General features: G+C 42.5%; 1 protein-coding gene across 4 annotated transcripts in view; it reads right to left on the reverse strand.

Moving 5' to 3' along the window:
* LOC128373650 (triple functional domain protein) overlaps window positions 1-14476 on the reverse strand; it is a 71984-nt gene that overhangs the window by 18193 nt on the left and 39315 nt on the right. For all 4 annotated transcript variants that reach the window (XM_053333787.1, XM_053333788.1, XM_053333786.1 and 1 more), the window contains exons 9-32: window positions 14137-14259; window positions 13398-13589; window positions 11449-11580; window positions 10544-10774; window positions 9672-9794; window positions 8270-8461; window positions 7494-7663; window positions 5893-6067; window positions 5209-5404; window positions 4307-4473; window positions 4004-4123; window positions 3647-3838; window positions 3407-3556; window positions 3188-3302; window positions 2896-3011; window positions 2658-2780; window positions 2381-2575; window positions 2156-2271; window positions 1304-1370; window positions 1059-1168; window positions 806-875; window positions 513-602; window positions 325-417; window positions 123-234 (exon numbers count right to left, since the gene is read on the reverse strand). In XM_053333787.1, the coding sequence (XP_053189762.1) occupies window positions 123-234; window positions 325-417; window positions 513-602; window positions 806-875; window positions 1059-1168; window positions 1304-1370; window positions 2156-2271; window positions 2381-2575; window positions 2658-2780; window positions 2896-3011; window positions 3188-3302; window positions 3407-3556; window positions 3647-3838; window positions 4004-4123; window positions 4307-4473; window positions 5209-5404; window positions 5893-6067; window positions 7494-7663; window positions 8270-8461; window positions 9672-9794; window positions 10544-10774; window positions 11449-11580; window positions 13398-13589; window positions 14137-14259 (3370 nt within the window). The remainder of the gene's footprint in view (window positions 1-122; window positions 235-324; window positions 418-512; window positions 603-805; window positions 876-1058; window positions 1169-1303; window positions 1371-2155; window positions 2272-2380; window positions 2576-2657; window positions 2781-2895; window positions 3012-3187; window positions 3303-3406; window positions 3557-3646; window positions 3839-4003; window positions 4124-4306; window positions 4474-5208; window positions 5405-5892; window positions 6068-7493; window positions 7664-8269; window positions 8462-9671; window positions 9795-10543; window positions 10775-11448; window positions 11581-13397; window positions 13590-14136; window positions 14260-14476) is intronic.

The raw sequence follows: 14476 nt of genomic DNA on the forward strand, positions 1-14476 counted from the left end.
TATAACATTATTGGCCAATATATCGATATCGGATATTTTTTTGCTCTCTAATATCAGTCGGGCCCTACAGGAAAATATCCCAGCGATATAACATGTAAGTGATGTGCAGGAATGTTAATCACCTTCCAGCATAGAAAGGTGCATGGCATCATTGGCTTTCTTAGGAACACTGAGCATCACTTCTAGGCCGTCCTTGATCTCCCCTTTACCTTCTTCACAGCATGTCAGCAGCTCCTACAAAGACACACAGAAATCATTAAGACAAGAAACCATGGAGACGGCCGCCACAGCATGGCAGTAAGACTCGTGTACTCCGTGGTTTACCTTAAGTAGGAGCTGATACTTAGTGATTCTCTGCACAGGCTTGATCAGATAGGAAGAGATCGAGTTGGCCAGTCGGTGCCTCTGTTGAATTTCCTGTTCGCACCAACAGAGAGAAACACAGTGTTGTGATTGGAAGCAAAAGACGAGAGCGATCCAGTTTCATTTGAACAATCGAAGGCGTTACTAACATCAAAGTAGTTCCCGGCGTGCTCCAGGATGAGCTGAGTGGAGTCGGGTTTGTTTTTACAGTAACTCACATACATCTGGAACTTATCAGCCTAGGAGAAGCAGAAGAGAAAAACATGTTTAATGGCTGTGATTGTAACTTGGATGATGAAGAAAACTGACAGCGATCAAGAGATTAAGCAGGTTTTAAAACCTACAATCCACAAGCTTAACATGAAAAACAACTGATTTACAGTATGTATCAAACTTTGTGTTTTACATGAGATACAAATACTGGAGAAAAATGAATACGTACCCATGTGACAAAACAATGGCCGACATCCTCTGGTAGCTGCTCATATTTCTCCAGCTCTTTGAGAAAGATGCTGAGGAAGCAGGAAAGAAAATGTATTTTAATGTAATGATTTTACCACATCTGAAGTGAATTGCATCAGGGAGGCTTGGACCCGGTTATAACTTTTTCTTACTTTAATAAATTTGATTTCTTTCTGTGATTACCCATAATGCAAAGACGTGTGTTTCAGTAAAGGTAGATTGCTTGTGCTTACTTATGGTGGAATTCGTAGAGGTCCTGCATGTTTCCAAAGATGATGTGCTCTTTATTGATGATTCCTGGAGGAATCTCCTCCACTCCGCTCGTCATCTCCCACAGGTAAGTCTGTGTGACAAGATAAAACCGACATAATCATTCAACAGCTGTCTGATACAGTTTCAAATTAATGTGAAAAGTTGTTGCGCAGCTCTGGTGTAAAACAGGTCGATGTTGGTGGTGGATTGTTGACACTGAACTTACATCCATGCACTCCCGCAGGTCTCGCACATAGGCCTTTTCTGTCTGAATCAGCTCAGCCATGATGAATCTGAACACACACACACACATACAAAAAACAGCAATTGTCATACTGTCCTCATCCAGCAAATGATAAATCGCCATGCCAATAGCTCCTTTCCAGCCTGTCTGCTTCATCCATTTACGCTAATGAATAATGAAAGAGTTACGGGCCATAAAACATGGTCATAAACCAGCCATGAATGAGTGAAATCATGCTCGTGATTTGTGCCGCTCTTATAAAATGACGCAATCTCCTTTTTTTCTTCTTCTGTGTAGTACACGAAGAGATTCATTTGTTCTCTGGTGGAGCTCGGCTGTTGTGTCTGCAGTTCTGGTGCTGGCGCAGCAAAGCGGATGCAGAGGAGGGAAAAACTTAAATCACGCTAATCCATTACGGACCCGCAATTTACATTTAACTCTCCCCCTTATTCGGAACCACTTATAACAATTGGACATAGATGGGATTCGGTGTTGACATTGCTGTTGACAGAAGACACTGACTGGTGCAGTGATTAAACCTGCAACCTTCCTATAATCAACCATCCCAGTAGCCGCTCTGCTGCTCTGCTTAGCAAACGTTTTCAATTTTAGGCACTGAGCCAATAATTTAATTACACGCGCTTTGCGGTAATGATAAAAAAAAAAAAAAAATCCAGCAGGGGGAAAATGTCATGAAAACGCTGACTTGCTGTCTGTAGTTTGTAGGCACTGCACGTATTCTACATAAGTGGAGCTTTAGCAAGGCGGGGTTAATGCTTTCCTTTATCTGTTAAATTATTCTAAATTAGCGGGGAACAGAGGGAAACAACGTACTCCTTCCTGCGTGCTGATTTGCGTTTCTCCTCGTTGAGTTCATGAGCAGCATCCCTCAGCTTCACCTCTGAGCCTGGAGCTGTGGCTGGAATGATGTCCAACTGCAGATCTTTACTCTGTCAGACACAGAGGAAGAATTAAGTCATTAATAAAAACTCAAAACAATGATTTTCTAACACCTGTAATCTCCTATTTTAGTGGATCCTCAAATGCAACAACGCTTACTGCTCTGTTAGAGTCTGACGAGATGCCCAGTGCTTTCTCCAGGCTGCAGCGGTACTTGTCCATTCGCAGGGAAAAGTCCCGGTAGCGTTTGTCCACAGCCGTCACCCATTTTTTGATCTCACCGGCATGACTGTGGCCTTTGTCACAGAAGCCATCAGCCAGCTGGATCAGCAGCTTCACGCGCTCCTTAGTTTGCTGAGGAAGAGGGAGAAGAAGTGTCACATGAAAGGACATACTGACATACTTCAGTGAGTGTTGATGTGCGTCTGATGCAAACCTTAGCTGTGATGTGGAAGTCCTCGTGCTCCTTTAACAGCTCCTGCGTGTGGTGGATACTCGAGCCAGTAGAGGTGTGTGTGGACAGGTAAAACTCTCCCGTGTCGTGAATCCACTCCAGAGCCTGAAAACATACAAACACAGCCAAGAGGATGCAGTTATTGTCAAAGTGTATAACAACAAAGTGTTTGTGTCTAAAGAAAAATAGATAAAGAGACTGTGTGATGCCTGTTTTTTACCTGTTTGGCGCTGCGTTCAAACACCACATACTGCTGACACTGGTCCAGTCTCCGTTTCCTCATGGTCCAGAAGTGGAGAACACGATTCTCTCTCTGCAGCAGCTCATTGAGGATGTCTAAACACGACAAGATACAATTCAGAGATTCACCAAACATCCAAATCAGTGCTGCATACTGGTAATACACAACAAAAGTACTTAATTTTGTGATTTCTATTTCTTCAGTTGAGCTATTCTACAACCTCTCCACCTCCTTCCTCTAGATAATGTTCAGTGTATTTTCTGATACTCACTTTTAACTTGCTGCTCCGGTGCTTTGACGTGGCTCAGCATGCCGGGCATGTTGACGCTGTTCCTGTGCATGTACTTGAGGAAGACATCAGCGTTTCTTCGGGCCAGAGTGCACGCCTGATTAAAAGATTAACACACACACAGGCTGGGATTAGAAATGTAACTTTAGAGAATATTTAGGTGATTTAGGTCAAGTTTTGGTGATATTTTCTGTGCGTTACCTTGAGGAAGGCCTCCTTCTGCTCCAGGTGTTTGCTGATCATGGGCATGACGTGATCCGTTTCACAGTTGGGTCCCAGTTTGTCGGCTCCTCCGCACCAGTCCTCCTCTCTCTTATACTCCTGCTCCAGGCTTTCTAGCACACTGCAGACCTGCAGGGAGAAACATTTGTGAAACATTTATAAAGTGGAAATATTCAAACTGACTCTTAAACTACAGATAACCTCCGTGGCATCTCCTACCTGTTCAGAGGTCTTGTAGAAGGCCACAGAGGCGTTGACCAGCTTGAGTCTATCCTCCATTTTCAGCATGAGCTGCTGCCAGTGGGATGCTACGCTCTCGGCACAGTCTCTTATCAGGTCCATGTCGTAATGGTTGGCCTGGAGTAGAGCCTCTGCCTTCTGCTGAACCTGCAGGGCACTCTGGTGGGTTTTCTGTAGAGAGGAAGTAGGAGGGTAGAATTAACAAAATGTACGAGCAGCTAATGGCATGAAATCACAGTTCAGCCTTGCTAATAGTCCAGGGGACAGAGAGATACATCTGATAGTGTGTTCTTGAAATAAGAAACTATAATGGACAGAAACTGATAAGAAACAAACCTCAATGGCGTGCTGAAACTGTTCATGTTCTCTCTGCAGTTGTTCAGCCTCCTGCAGGGAGCTGGCTGTGATTAAACCAGCGTTTAGCATCGACTCGCCATTACGAATCCAACCCAGAACCTGGAAAAACACAACAAAGGAAAGCTGTCACCAATTGTTGCAAATCCAATTTTACAACAAATCATTAGTTTTAACCTTTTTTTGTACTTCAAAAAAGTAACAGATGCCCTGGTGTGGCTGTAAATTCTTGGCCTGAAGATGGCGCCAACCATCACTATTAAAGCTTTGCGAGCGTGTGTGTACCTGTTTGACTTCGGCCTGCAGGTGTCTCAGCTGGACGCACTGTTCCAGGTGCCTGCGGTGCTGCTCTGCCGCCAGGTCGAGCTCTTGCTGCTTCTCATGGAGGAACTCCAGCAGGTCCTGAACCCGCGTGGCCATGTCAACATCCCGGTCACACAGCAGCTCAACACCTGGAGGGAGGACACACATCACATTAGCTCTACTGTAGACCTTATCCATCCCAGCTGTGTCTACCTTCCATAAAACTGTTACGAATCATGATGGTGACTTCTACCCTTGAGCGTCTTAATTACTACTAAAGCATATTTACCAGTTTTTAAAGACTGCTCTGTGAATAATGTAATCAGTGTGCCACAATACACGTGATGTGATGTAACCATTCCTTGTGCTGTTTCAGAAAGCACCTATTAGCATGCGAGATCACAGGTGAGGTATTATGGTTAGCGAGTGGGTGCCTCTCATCACAAAATGCTGACCTAATCTAACCCGCGACACCTACACAGTATCAATATGAAACTTATGTTGCCAACACAGAAACGCTGTGTGGCAACAGCGAACGTCGGCTGCAGTTTTGATTTAACCTCCAGCTGGATGACGAGCGGCGCCTGATGTGGCAACCGGGTGACAGTCAAACGTCTCTTCACTTGTACTTCACAGCATTTATGATGTAAGAGCTCATGATGGGAGGATCACACACACAAGCGGATGATTAATGCTTAAATATTTCAGAAAAGTGAAGACGTTTGAGTGCCTGGAGGGTATTTTAAAAATGTAAAAAAAGGAAGCTTTAAAGCTAATCTAAGACAATTGGATAGTGTGGGGACATGAAAATAGACTTTTAGATACTTTTGATGACACATCGCTGCTGTAGCTTGTGTGACTGCTCATAGAGTCTCTGTACTCACCGGAGGCCTGGACTTCGTTGACGTACTGCAGCAGCTCCTGTCCCTGGTGGATGACATCGAAGGTGAGGTTGTTCATGGTCAGGGCTTTGTCAGCGTGGTGCTGCAGCCTCTGCTCGGCCAGAGTCAGGTCCTCTGTGTCGAAATCATTCATCTGACCTGTCAGCTCCTCGTTCCAAGACTCCAGGTCGGAGATGATCTGAGGGAGGACGGCACAATATTGTTTTTTATTTTATTCTTTAAATTACTGACAGAAAAGATATGATTTGTTTATTAAACAAATCATATCTTCTTAAAAACATTGTTCTTAAAGCATTTTTGGTGTGATTGTCATAAACTGAGGATGCAGCAGTAATGACAGGAACACACCGAAAAGCGGCCTGCGGAGAGTTGCCAATCTCTATGTAAACCCGCCGCCACGGCCACTGCCGCAAGTTTCCATAGAGATTGCATGGCAACTCTTCCCAGGCTGCTTTTCGCCACTCTTCCCACCGTAAAGCTCACATGAATGAAAAACTATATTTTTTTGTGACCGTGGAGACATTTATTTTTTGCTTCTAGCTAGCACAGGGAAGATAATTGATACTGTATTTCAAAAAGTTTCACTGTAACACACACACACACACACACGCACACGCACACACACACGCACACACGCACACACTCCGACCTCCCAAACAGACTCACGTCAATTGCGTCCCTCTCAAAGATACGGAGCTGGAGGAAGAGCTCCAGTTTGATCTTCCTCTCCTGGAAGAGCTCCTCCATCTGGGCCTGGGCCTCGTCCAGCTGTTGCAGGACGCTCTCGATGTGGTTGATGGAGCTGTTGTGCGGCGTCTTGTTGCTGGAGATGGCCGAATCCCTGGCAAGTAAACACACAATTTAGCAATAAGCCATGAGAGGCAGAAAAAAAAAAAAAGCAGCTATAAAGACACTGACCGGCATGATGCCAAGCGGATTTAGCTGCTCTAAAAACTGCTGCATAGCACAGCCTGCAGTGGCTTATTCAGCTCTAATACAGCAAATCAGTAGATTGAAAAAAGGAGTGATAATTCTTAATTTAATTAAACTGTGGATGGTGTTTCTTTGGTTTTATGTGAAGTACTTTCTAAGCCCTCATGTGCACATAACTACAGACCAGAGAGCGTCAGGAGTTCAGAGAGAGTGGGAATGTTAACCTGGTTGTACCGAATTTGACTCATCAATCTGACAGATGCACACATGCACGATGCATGAACACACAGACACACAGCAAGTCCACAGGAGGCAAAAATATGAGTAAGCAAAGACACCACAGGTCAGTCGGATTGTGATCAGCTTCAGGTTGATTAATCAGCGTGACAGATGCACTCCCACGCTCAAATGTACATTTGTGTGCACGCGTACAGAACAGTCTGTCACACGAACACACAAGGACAAAGGTGTGTAGAGTTACAGTTGCTTTCCCGGGGAGAGCGCCACACAATTAGGCATGCTCTTATAACGGACGATTTATGTAAGAATACACTGTAGAGCAAATACACCAGGGAGAGAAGGATGAAGAGAAAGATGGAGAATAAAAAAACAGAAAGAGAGAAAAAATAGGGGGGGGGGCTGGATGAAGAGGGAGGAAGAAGAGGAACATCCTTGGTATAAAAATAGAATGAGGGTCAACTGCATCCACCTCTTTAACACCTTCTTCCATTCTCTTTTTTTTAATGCATTTATGTTGCACTACATCTTTTGTTTTCATGAAATCTTGTTACTGTATTCAGGTCTGGACTGACATAATTTGCAAGCTGTTCATGCCTGGTAATAATAAAAGAAAGACTAGAAGAAGACAATTATGTAAGTAGACCTTTTTTTTAACATTTTTACTGAATCTAATTGGCAGAAAGAGCTACTATTATCTTGTATTTGAAAATTGCTGCTGCTTTCTTTCTTGAAATGATAAAAAGGATTACTTGGTGTCAGTTTGTGGTTTTCACTCCTCCTACCTCAATCAACTGATACTACTCAAATACACATTTGAACAGAAACTGAATTTGGTTTCAGATCACTTTCAGGCAAATTTTGATATCTTTGGTTTTGATTCCTTATATCAGATATACTTGTTGTAGTTTCAGCTGCAAAGTTTTAGTACATGCATTACTTATAACTAAAAGGAGAATATGTCCATAGTGGGTTGTGTCTAGATTTACCATCTATGTTTAACAGTATACTTGGAGGTATCATATGAGCATGTTTCCTTTTCGTTTCTTGCTCTGGTTTCATTATTAGTCAGGTCATGCAGTCACATTGATCTCTACCTGAGCTGCTGGATGAGGTCCTCTCCCTCCTTGATGACGTTGACGGTGACCTGCAGTGTGGTCTGCTGCTGCTGGCCGAAGCGTTTGATCAGATCCTGGACGGCCTCCACTGACTCGGCATACACGTCGTCCAGCAGCTCTTTCTGGAGCTCCTCCAGCCATGTCCACAGCTACAGAGGAAGAGAAGGGGGGGGACAGTTTCAAATTTAGACATGAAATGGGTACAACATGGTATTTTTTTGTGGAGAAATGTTGTTTATTTTCTGTAGCTGCTGAATTACAGCAGTGTTCTCATACTATTGTTGTAGTATGTTTTTTTAGAGTTGTGAAATCTTAATCTGGCCAAGCAATACACACAGACACACAGACACACAGACACACAGGCACACAGACACACAGGCACACAGACACACACACACACATAAATTTGCAGACAAACAGGAGAGCGGCCCCTGGCTGACATCACTCCTGAATCCTGCACCCAAACTGAATGGTTGACTTGAGACCCCAATATCAATATTAACAATAACTATATTAATATTAACACCTTAACCATAAAACTTAATTGTCCTTTTTGAAATGTGTAGACCAGAGAAATATCCTCAGTACGCACAGTGTCCATCTTTCTGTGACTAACTCACTAAAAGTACAAGAACATGCACCTATTTCATCTCTTCTGTTAATTATTTCCCTCTTGAAATAACAGTAAAAGCTCTCATCCACACAAACAGGCAGCCCACCATCCACTTCAGCATTACGTCACCCTCCCAGCCTACCTCTTTGACGTGCGTGTGGAAGGCGACAGACATGTCCAGCAGGACTTTGCGCTGCTCCACGCGGCGAACAAAGTCTTGGATTCTGTCTTCGAGCTGGTGGGCGGCCTGGTAGATCTCCTCTGGGTCGCACTCTCCCGTCTGGGCCAGCTGCTCCGCCGCCTCCAGCAGCTTGTCTGCATTGGTGTACGTATTCTACACCAACCCAGGAGCACAATGTAAGGCAAGCACGGTATATTTTGAACGCAAGCAGAGAGAAGTACATATACATATACAGGCAGGGAGAAAATGAAAAACAGGATATGCTGAAGACACGCACACTGATAGAGTCAGCGATAGTAGAGCTGCACCGTGATAAATATTGAGAGGAAATAGAGACAGAAAGGTGAGATAAAGAGGAAGAGAAAGATGCTACAGAAACAAATTACACCTACACTGGTGGTATGAGAGAAGGTCGATATTTATATATTTATATGTTTGGGCTAAAGCTGATCAGAGCTGACATTCTCAACAAATATTGCATGTAACTTCAGCAGTTTTTAGTGGTGGAGTAAAAAATTCAGATCCTGTACTCATGAACTCATGTACTTATGAATATACTCCATCCGTAAAATTGAACTGAAACAAATAGTGGTAGTAGTCCCAATTCAGACATATACCCCTTGTGAGAGTTACTGTATTAAAGACTATATTATTGGATTTTTATAACAACTGCATTCATGTGTAAGTAAGAATTTTGTTGTTGTAGTTTAAGGTCTTATTTTCATTATTTTGGAGTTTAATAACAGTGCATTATATTTTATAACCTAAAATCTGTAAAATCTGTTAAACAAATGTAATGCAGTAAAAAGACAACACTTCCTATCATGTAGCATGAAGTGAAAATACTCAAGTAAAGCACAAGTAGCTCAAATTTCTACATAAGCACAGTATTTGAGAAAATGTACTGCATGTCACCTGTGTTTTTTGGCCAAATACATCCCCAACATTTGCTAAGAATTACAACTTATAGAGGATTTAGACTGTAATTTGAAATCTAACACTAGCTAACGTTAGCCACCATGAGCTACTGGTCATACCAGACTGATAAAAGCTGCAGTATTCAAACCCCCTAAGTGTGTTAAATTGAAAAATACTGTATTTTTTGATGATTTTGTAATGAATTTAGCTTAAATTATTACTGTTTCTTTCAAAAGTTAGTGTAGGTTTAAAATTGCATTAAACAAATAAATTAATAAAATGAGGAAAACAATATCATTGCAAATTTTGCATTTGCTTTCTTGTAGTTGTGATACAAAATAAATAAATAAATACATTAAAAAAATGTGGGAGGTGGCTGACAGTCACTATTTTAGCTTTTTGACCCTGGTAGGGTGTGAGATTTAGAGAAATGGAACCAAGCTACCTGTGCCACTTCCTCAAAGTCTTCGTGCCGTTTCTGGAGGGCTCGGGCTCGGTGGAGGGACTTTCCCACACCTGTGTGTTTGCTGAGGAAGGCCTCGCCATGGTTTTCTATCCAGTCCAGCACCTGCACGGACAGACCACATGTCAAAAGAGTGACACAGACATTGGGGCGTTAGATGAGCACAAGGGGGCGCTCTAAGGTGGTAGATGAGCCGCAAATATTGATGATGATGATGAAAAGAGTGTGTAAGAGAAGAAGCATGACAGAAATAAAAATCAGTATGAAACGAGGCGCCGCACCGAGCCTTTCTTCTCATACTGCTCTCTTTGCACTCTGTCCTTCACAGCATTAATAGAAGAACAGCATCTGCATGGACATATGACCCAATTCAGTTGCCATAGCAACAGTTGCCATGTCTACACATTCAGGAATACCCGTGATTTTTTGGACAGTATGTAACCACATTATCATATTGTACCATCAGATTTTGGCCTGATCATTATACTGTTCTGATGTTTCAGTGCTTTTATCCTGACAAAAACATTTGCATTTTAGGAATTCATCCAATGTTCTTTTCCACAGAGACATGTGCGGAGTGAGCGTGCAAGGTTCCAGCAACGTCCTCAAGGACATTTTTGATAGGAAACGTGGCCGTTGCTGTGATCAAACCCTCTATTAGGAGTAGAATCCTTCTAACCAGTAGGCTACCCTGCTATTTTCAAATTACTGTCTAACCCTCTCATGTTATACTAAATACTGAAAACCTGGCAATTAAAGTTCGGTCCTGGAATTACAACGCGTTTGAAAAAAAAGAAGTGTGTTACGTAATGAAACAGCGGCACATGCATATAAAATGTGTGATGCGTGTGTACCTGCTGGACGTCCTGTTGAAAAACGCAGAGCTGCAGACGTTGGTGCAGCCGAACTTTACGGTGCTGCCAGATGTTTTCCAGCTGTCTCTGGTGATGCAGCACCTCGTGGATTATGTCCAGGACGTGGTGCACTGCCTTGGAGTAGTTCGCTGATGCTGTCAGTGAATCAGCGCTGCCCGGGGTCAGAGGTCGCTGCAGCTTGTCCAACAGGGCTTTGCCGTCCTGGCTTACCTGTGTAGAGGTGAAAGGTATTAACTGAATAGAAAGTCAGCTGGCAGGAATATGTCTATATATGTGTATACAAATATAAATATCATCCAAATATCCAGCAAACTGTGTGGACAAATGCCTGGGAAAGCTTCTGATGTTATATTTAGAAAATCAAAAATGAAATGATTAATGACACAACCACAAAGAAAGACCTGGTTAAAAAAACCCACTTGAATTCATTTCTTGCACAGTGCAACAACAATTTCCTTTATTACTGTCAGTGTAGGACTGTTATATAGACAGTCATTTCTTTTAAATTAAATTTGTAACACAAACTTGTGCTGTGTGGAGAAGTTTTATTTAGAAGAGAAGCTTTTATTTAAACGTATATGAAACTAAACTTTGATTTAAGCTGCTAATTTATTTTATTCCACCCAAGACAATATGAGAGGTACATTCTCAATGATTGCGGGAGACAGATTCATTTTAAAAAGTTTATTTTCCCCAAACAGAGAGAAGTTACCACAGTTCCTGTTTATGAATTTTGTTCTAATAAAGCAGTAAATCTAATTGTGGTTCTTAGAAGTGTTTAGATAACAAGATGCGGTTGCAAATTTAACCACAACGGTCCAAGTTTCAGTTATGTTTGTGCACATTTTATATCTAGTGTGTGTAAGTGTTTGGTGTGATGTTACCTCAGAGTAGGCTGCGGTGATGTGTTCGTACAGGCCTTGGTGATGGTGGATGGCGTCTTCAAGGTCTTGGAGCTCGGAAGGCAAATCTACCTCGCCGCACGCCTTACACCACGAGTCCACGTTACTCATGTACTGCAGGGGGAGAAACACATGCTTACATTAAAACAGATGATGGATGTTACTCAGATGTGCAGAACTTCACAAGAGACGTAGCGTGAGACGGCCGTTGGTGGTATATACATCCTTGTTCTCTTCCCGGGAGTCACATGTTAGTCAGTCATACCAAAGCGTATGAGAGATCGCCTGAGGATTTTCTTTGCCATTACTGGGCTTAAACATTCTGAAATATCTTTGTCTACGGTTATGAGCTCTCTTTAGACTGTTTTTCAGAAGAATTATCCATGGCTGAGTGTGTTGTTCATTGGCCTATGGTGACTTCCTAGAACTTTCTCTACCCCCCCGTGGGAGGAAAACAAGCAGAGAAGCCGGCTCGGAGAAATATCATAATGTCTTGAAGTGATCTTCATCTCATTATTGCCTTTTAAACATCTCTCCCATGATAATTAGAATAAGATACACGAGTAGCACAAAGACTTAAAAGGAGCTTCTCTGTATGCATAGAAGAGAAAAGGTTGGGGTGAAACTTCTGGGGAAAAAAAAGGAAAAAAAAAGCAGTTTCTATTTCAGTTCACAAACATTAAAGGCTGGTCTGATGACGGCAATATTCCAGGTCGGAAAAGTCGTACCACCCATGTTCCCTAGTTGGGATTCTGCTTGTTCGCTTTTTTTTTTAGGCCATGAATCATTCCGTAGTGGCCCGACTAATGAGCATGGACAGAAATACCAGCAGATAACAATGCTTTACTTACATTCTGCATATATTTATGTAAATATATGTTAATGATACGCATCTGGCATCCTTTATGGACTTAATGAAGCCAAATGGGTATTTTACAACCCCGAAAATGTTTGCATTTGTGCCCATGTGCACCTATTAGTCGAGCAAAGGTCAACCCCCCTCAGCTGGATCCAAAGCTACATCAATGTGAGTTTTACTGCTTCCTGTTCTCACACTACACCTGACTTGGGAAAACCTTTTATTTGCTTTCTTGCGGAGAGTTTTATGAGAGGATCAATACCACTCTCATGTTTGTAGGGCAAATATGAGACTACAGCCAGTAGCCAGTTGGCTTAGCCTAGCATGAAGACTAGAGACGGGGAGAATCAGCTGGCAGAGTCAGAAGGTTACAAAACCTGCCTACCAGCATCTCTAAAGCTCACTTATTAACATGTTATATCTTGTTTGTTTAATCTGTACAAAAACAGTGTCAAAATACAAGCTATGGTTTTTGTACTAGCATTTCTTAACTGGGCGCAGCTTCCTTTAGTTCTGTCGTCATCACAAAACCACAACTGGTTGTTTTTACACTTTGTTTTTTATGTGAGTTAATTAGATATCTTTAGAGTTGCTGCTGGGCCAAATGAATTGTCATTGTACAGAGCCAGAATAGCTGTTTCCCTCTGTTTCTAGTCTTATGCTAAGCTAAGCTAACTAGCTGCTGGCTGTAGCTTCATATTTACTGTACAGACGTGAGAGTTGTATCAATTTTTTCATCAAACTCTCCGCAGCAAAAAAGTTAACATTTCCCAAAATGTCAAACTATTTATTTAATGTTAAATTATTATACAAGCTAACTGACTTCTGTTTTGCTTTTGTTTCTTTAGCATTATACACATACACAATAATAAAGAGCATGCAGCTCCAGTGTTCTTAAGATTAACATGATAAAATATAAAATATTTATATATATAAATTAAAAATATGTAAATTAAAAAAGCCAGCTTTAACTGAACTTGAACAACTAAAACAAGGTTTGAAAAGACAGACCTTACAATTTGACAGACCTTACAATTTGTTGGACATGCATGCTCATGTGTGTCTGGCTTACCTGGTCACATTTCTGGTGGAAGCTGGCCGACATCTCCAACAGCGTGCTGCGTTCGTCCAGCGCTGCAGCGAAAGCCTTCCACTCCTGTTCCAGCTGGCTTGAGATCTGCTTGATCTGCTGGGAGGCGTAGTGACCCGACTCCAGCAGCCGGTTGCCCACTGACATGATGCGGTTGATATTCACGTATACATTCTGGAGGGTAGGGCAGAGAGAGGAGGGGAGAGATGGGGTTGTGGGTATTTCAAACACCTGGCAGTTGGGTGAGAATGGATTCAAAAACAGGTGATTTAGAAAAAAATCTGACAAGACAGTATGGTTGAGAACTGAAAAAACTGTGAGTAAAAGAAGAGAGAGAGAGAGGCGAGGGATTCTGGGCTGTCGCCACTGTTTCTTATTTGCGGACAGAAGCTCTTGCGGCTAAATTGATTCCTCGTCTCAATAGTTTCATAATGGTTATGTAAGCCCGACTGTGCATAAAGAACAGGATTACTTAATACCTGGTTGTGCTGCTACTAACACGCTAAAAAAAATGTGTGAGCGCACACGAGCAATGGCAGCTCCAAACAAACACTCAAATACAGTACTAGAGGTTGCCGCTAAGTGCAATAACTATATGATTATACAGTGCGGGGCACGGACTTGATAGTCCAAGTGGGCGGAAAAGCATTACCTCCTGCTGGGAATCTGCATGTGTGTGTGTTGATTTGCGTGTGTGTGTGTGTGTGTGTGTGTGTCTTACCATGCAGTTCATAGCGAAGTGGTTGTGCTGGGTTTGCAGCTCTATGGCGTGGGGGTGGTTGTTGCCAATCTCTGTGTAGCCTGCCAGGAACAAACCCTTGTTGTGCAGGATCCAGTCAAACATCTGAGGCAATGGGAAAAGACAGAACAGACACACACACACACACACACACACACACACACACACACACACACACACACACACACACACACACACACACACACACACACACACACACACACACACACACAAACATTAGTCAGCCAAATGAAAACATAAAAACTCAAAGTACAGGGGTACCACTAACTTTCACATTGCAAAAACAGATTAAAAAAAACCT

This window comes from Scomber japonicus, chromosome 15 (genome assembly GCF_027409825.1).
Source record: "Scomber japonicus isolate fScoJap1 chromosome 15, fScoJap1.pri, whole genome shotgun sequence".
Taxonomy (NCBI): Eukaryota; Metazoa; Chordata; class Actinopteri; order Scombriformes; family Scombridae; genus Scomber; species Scomber japonicus.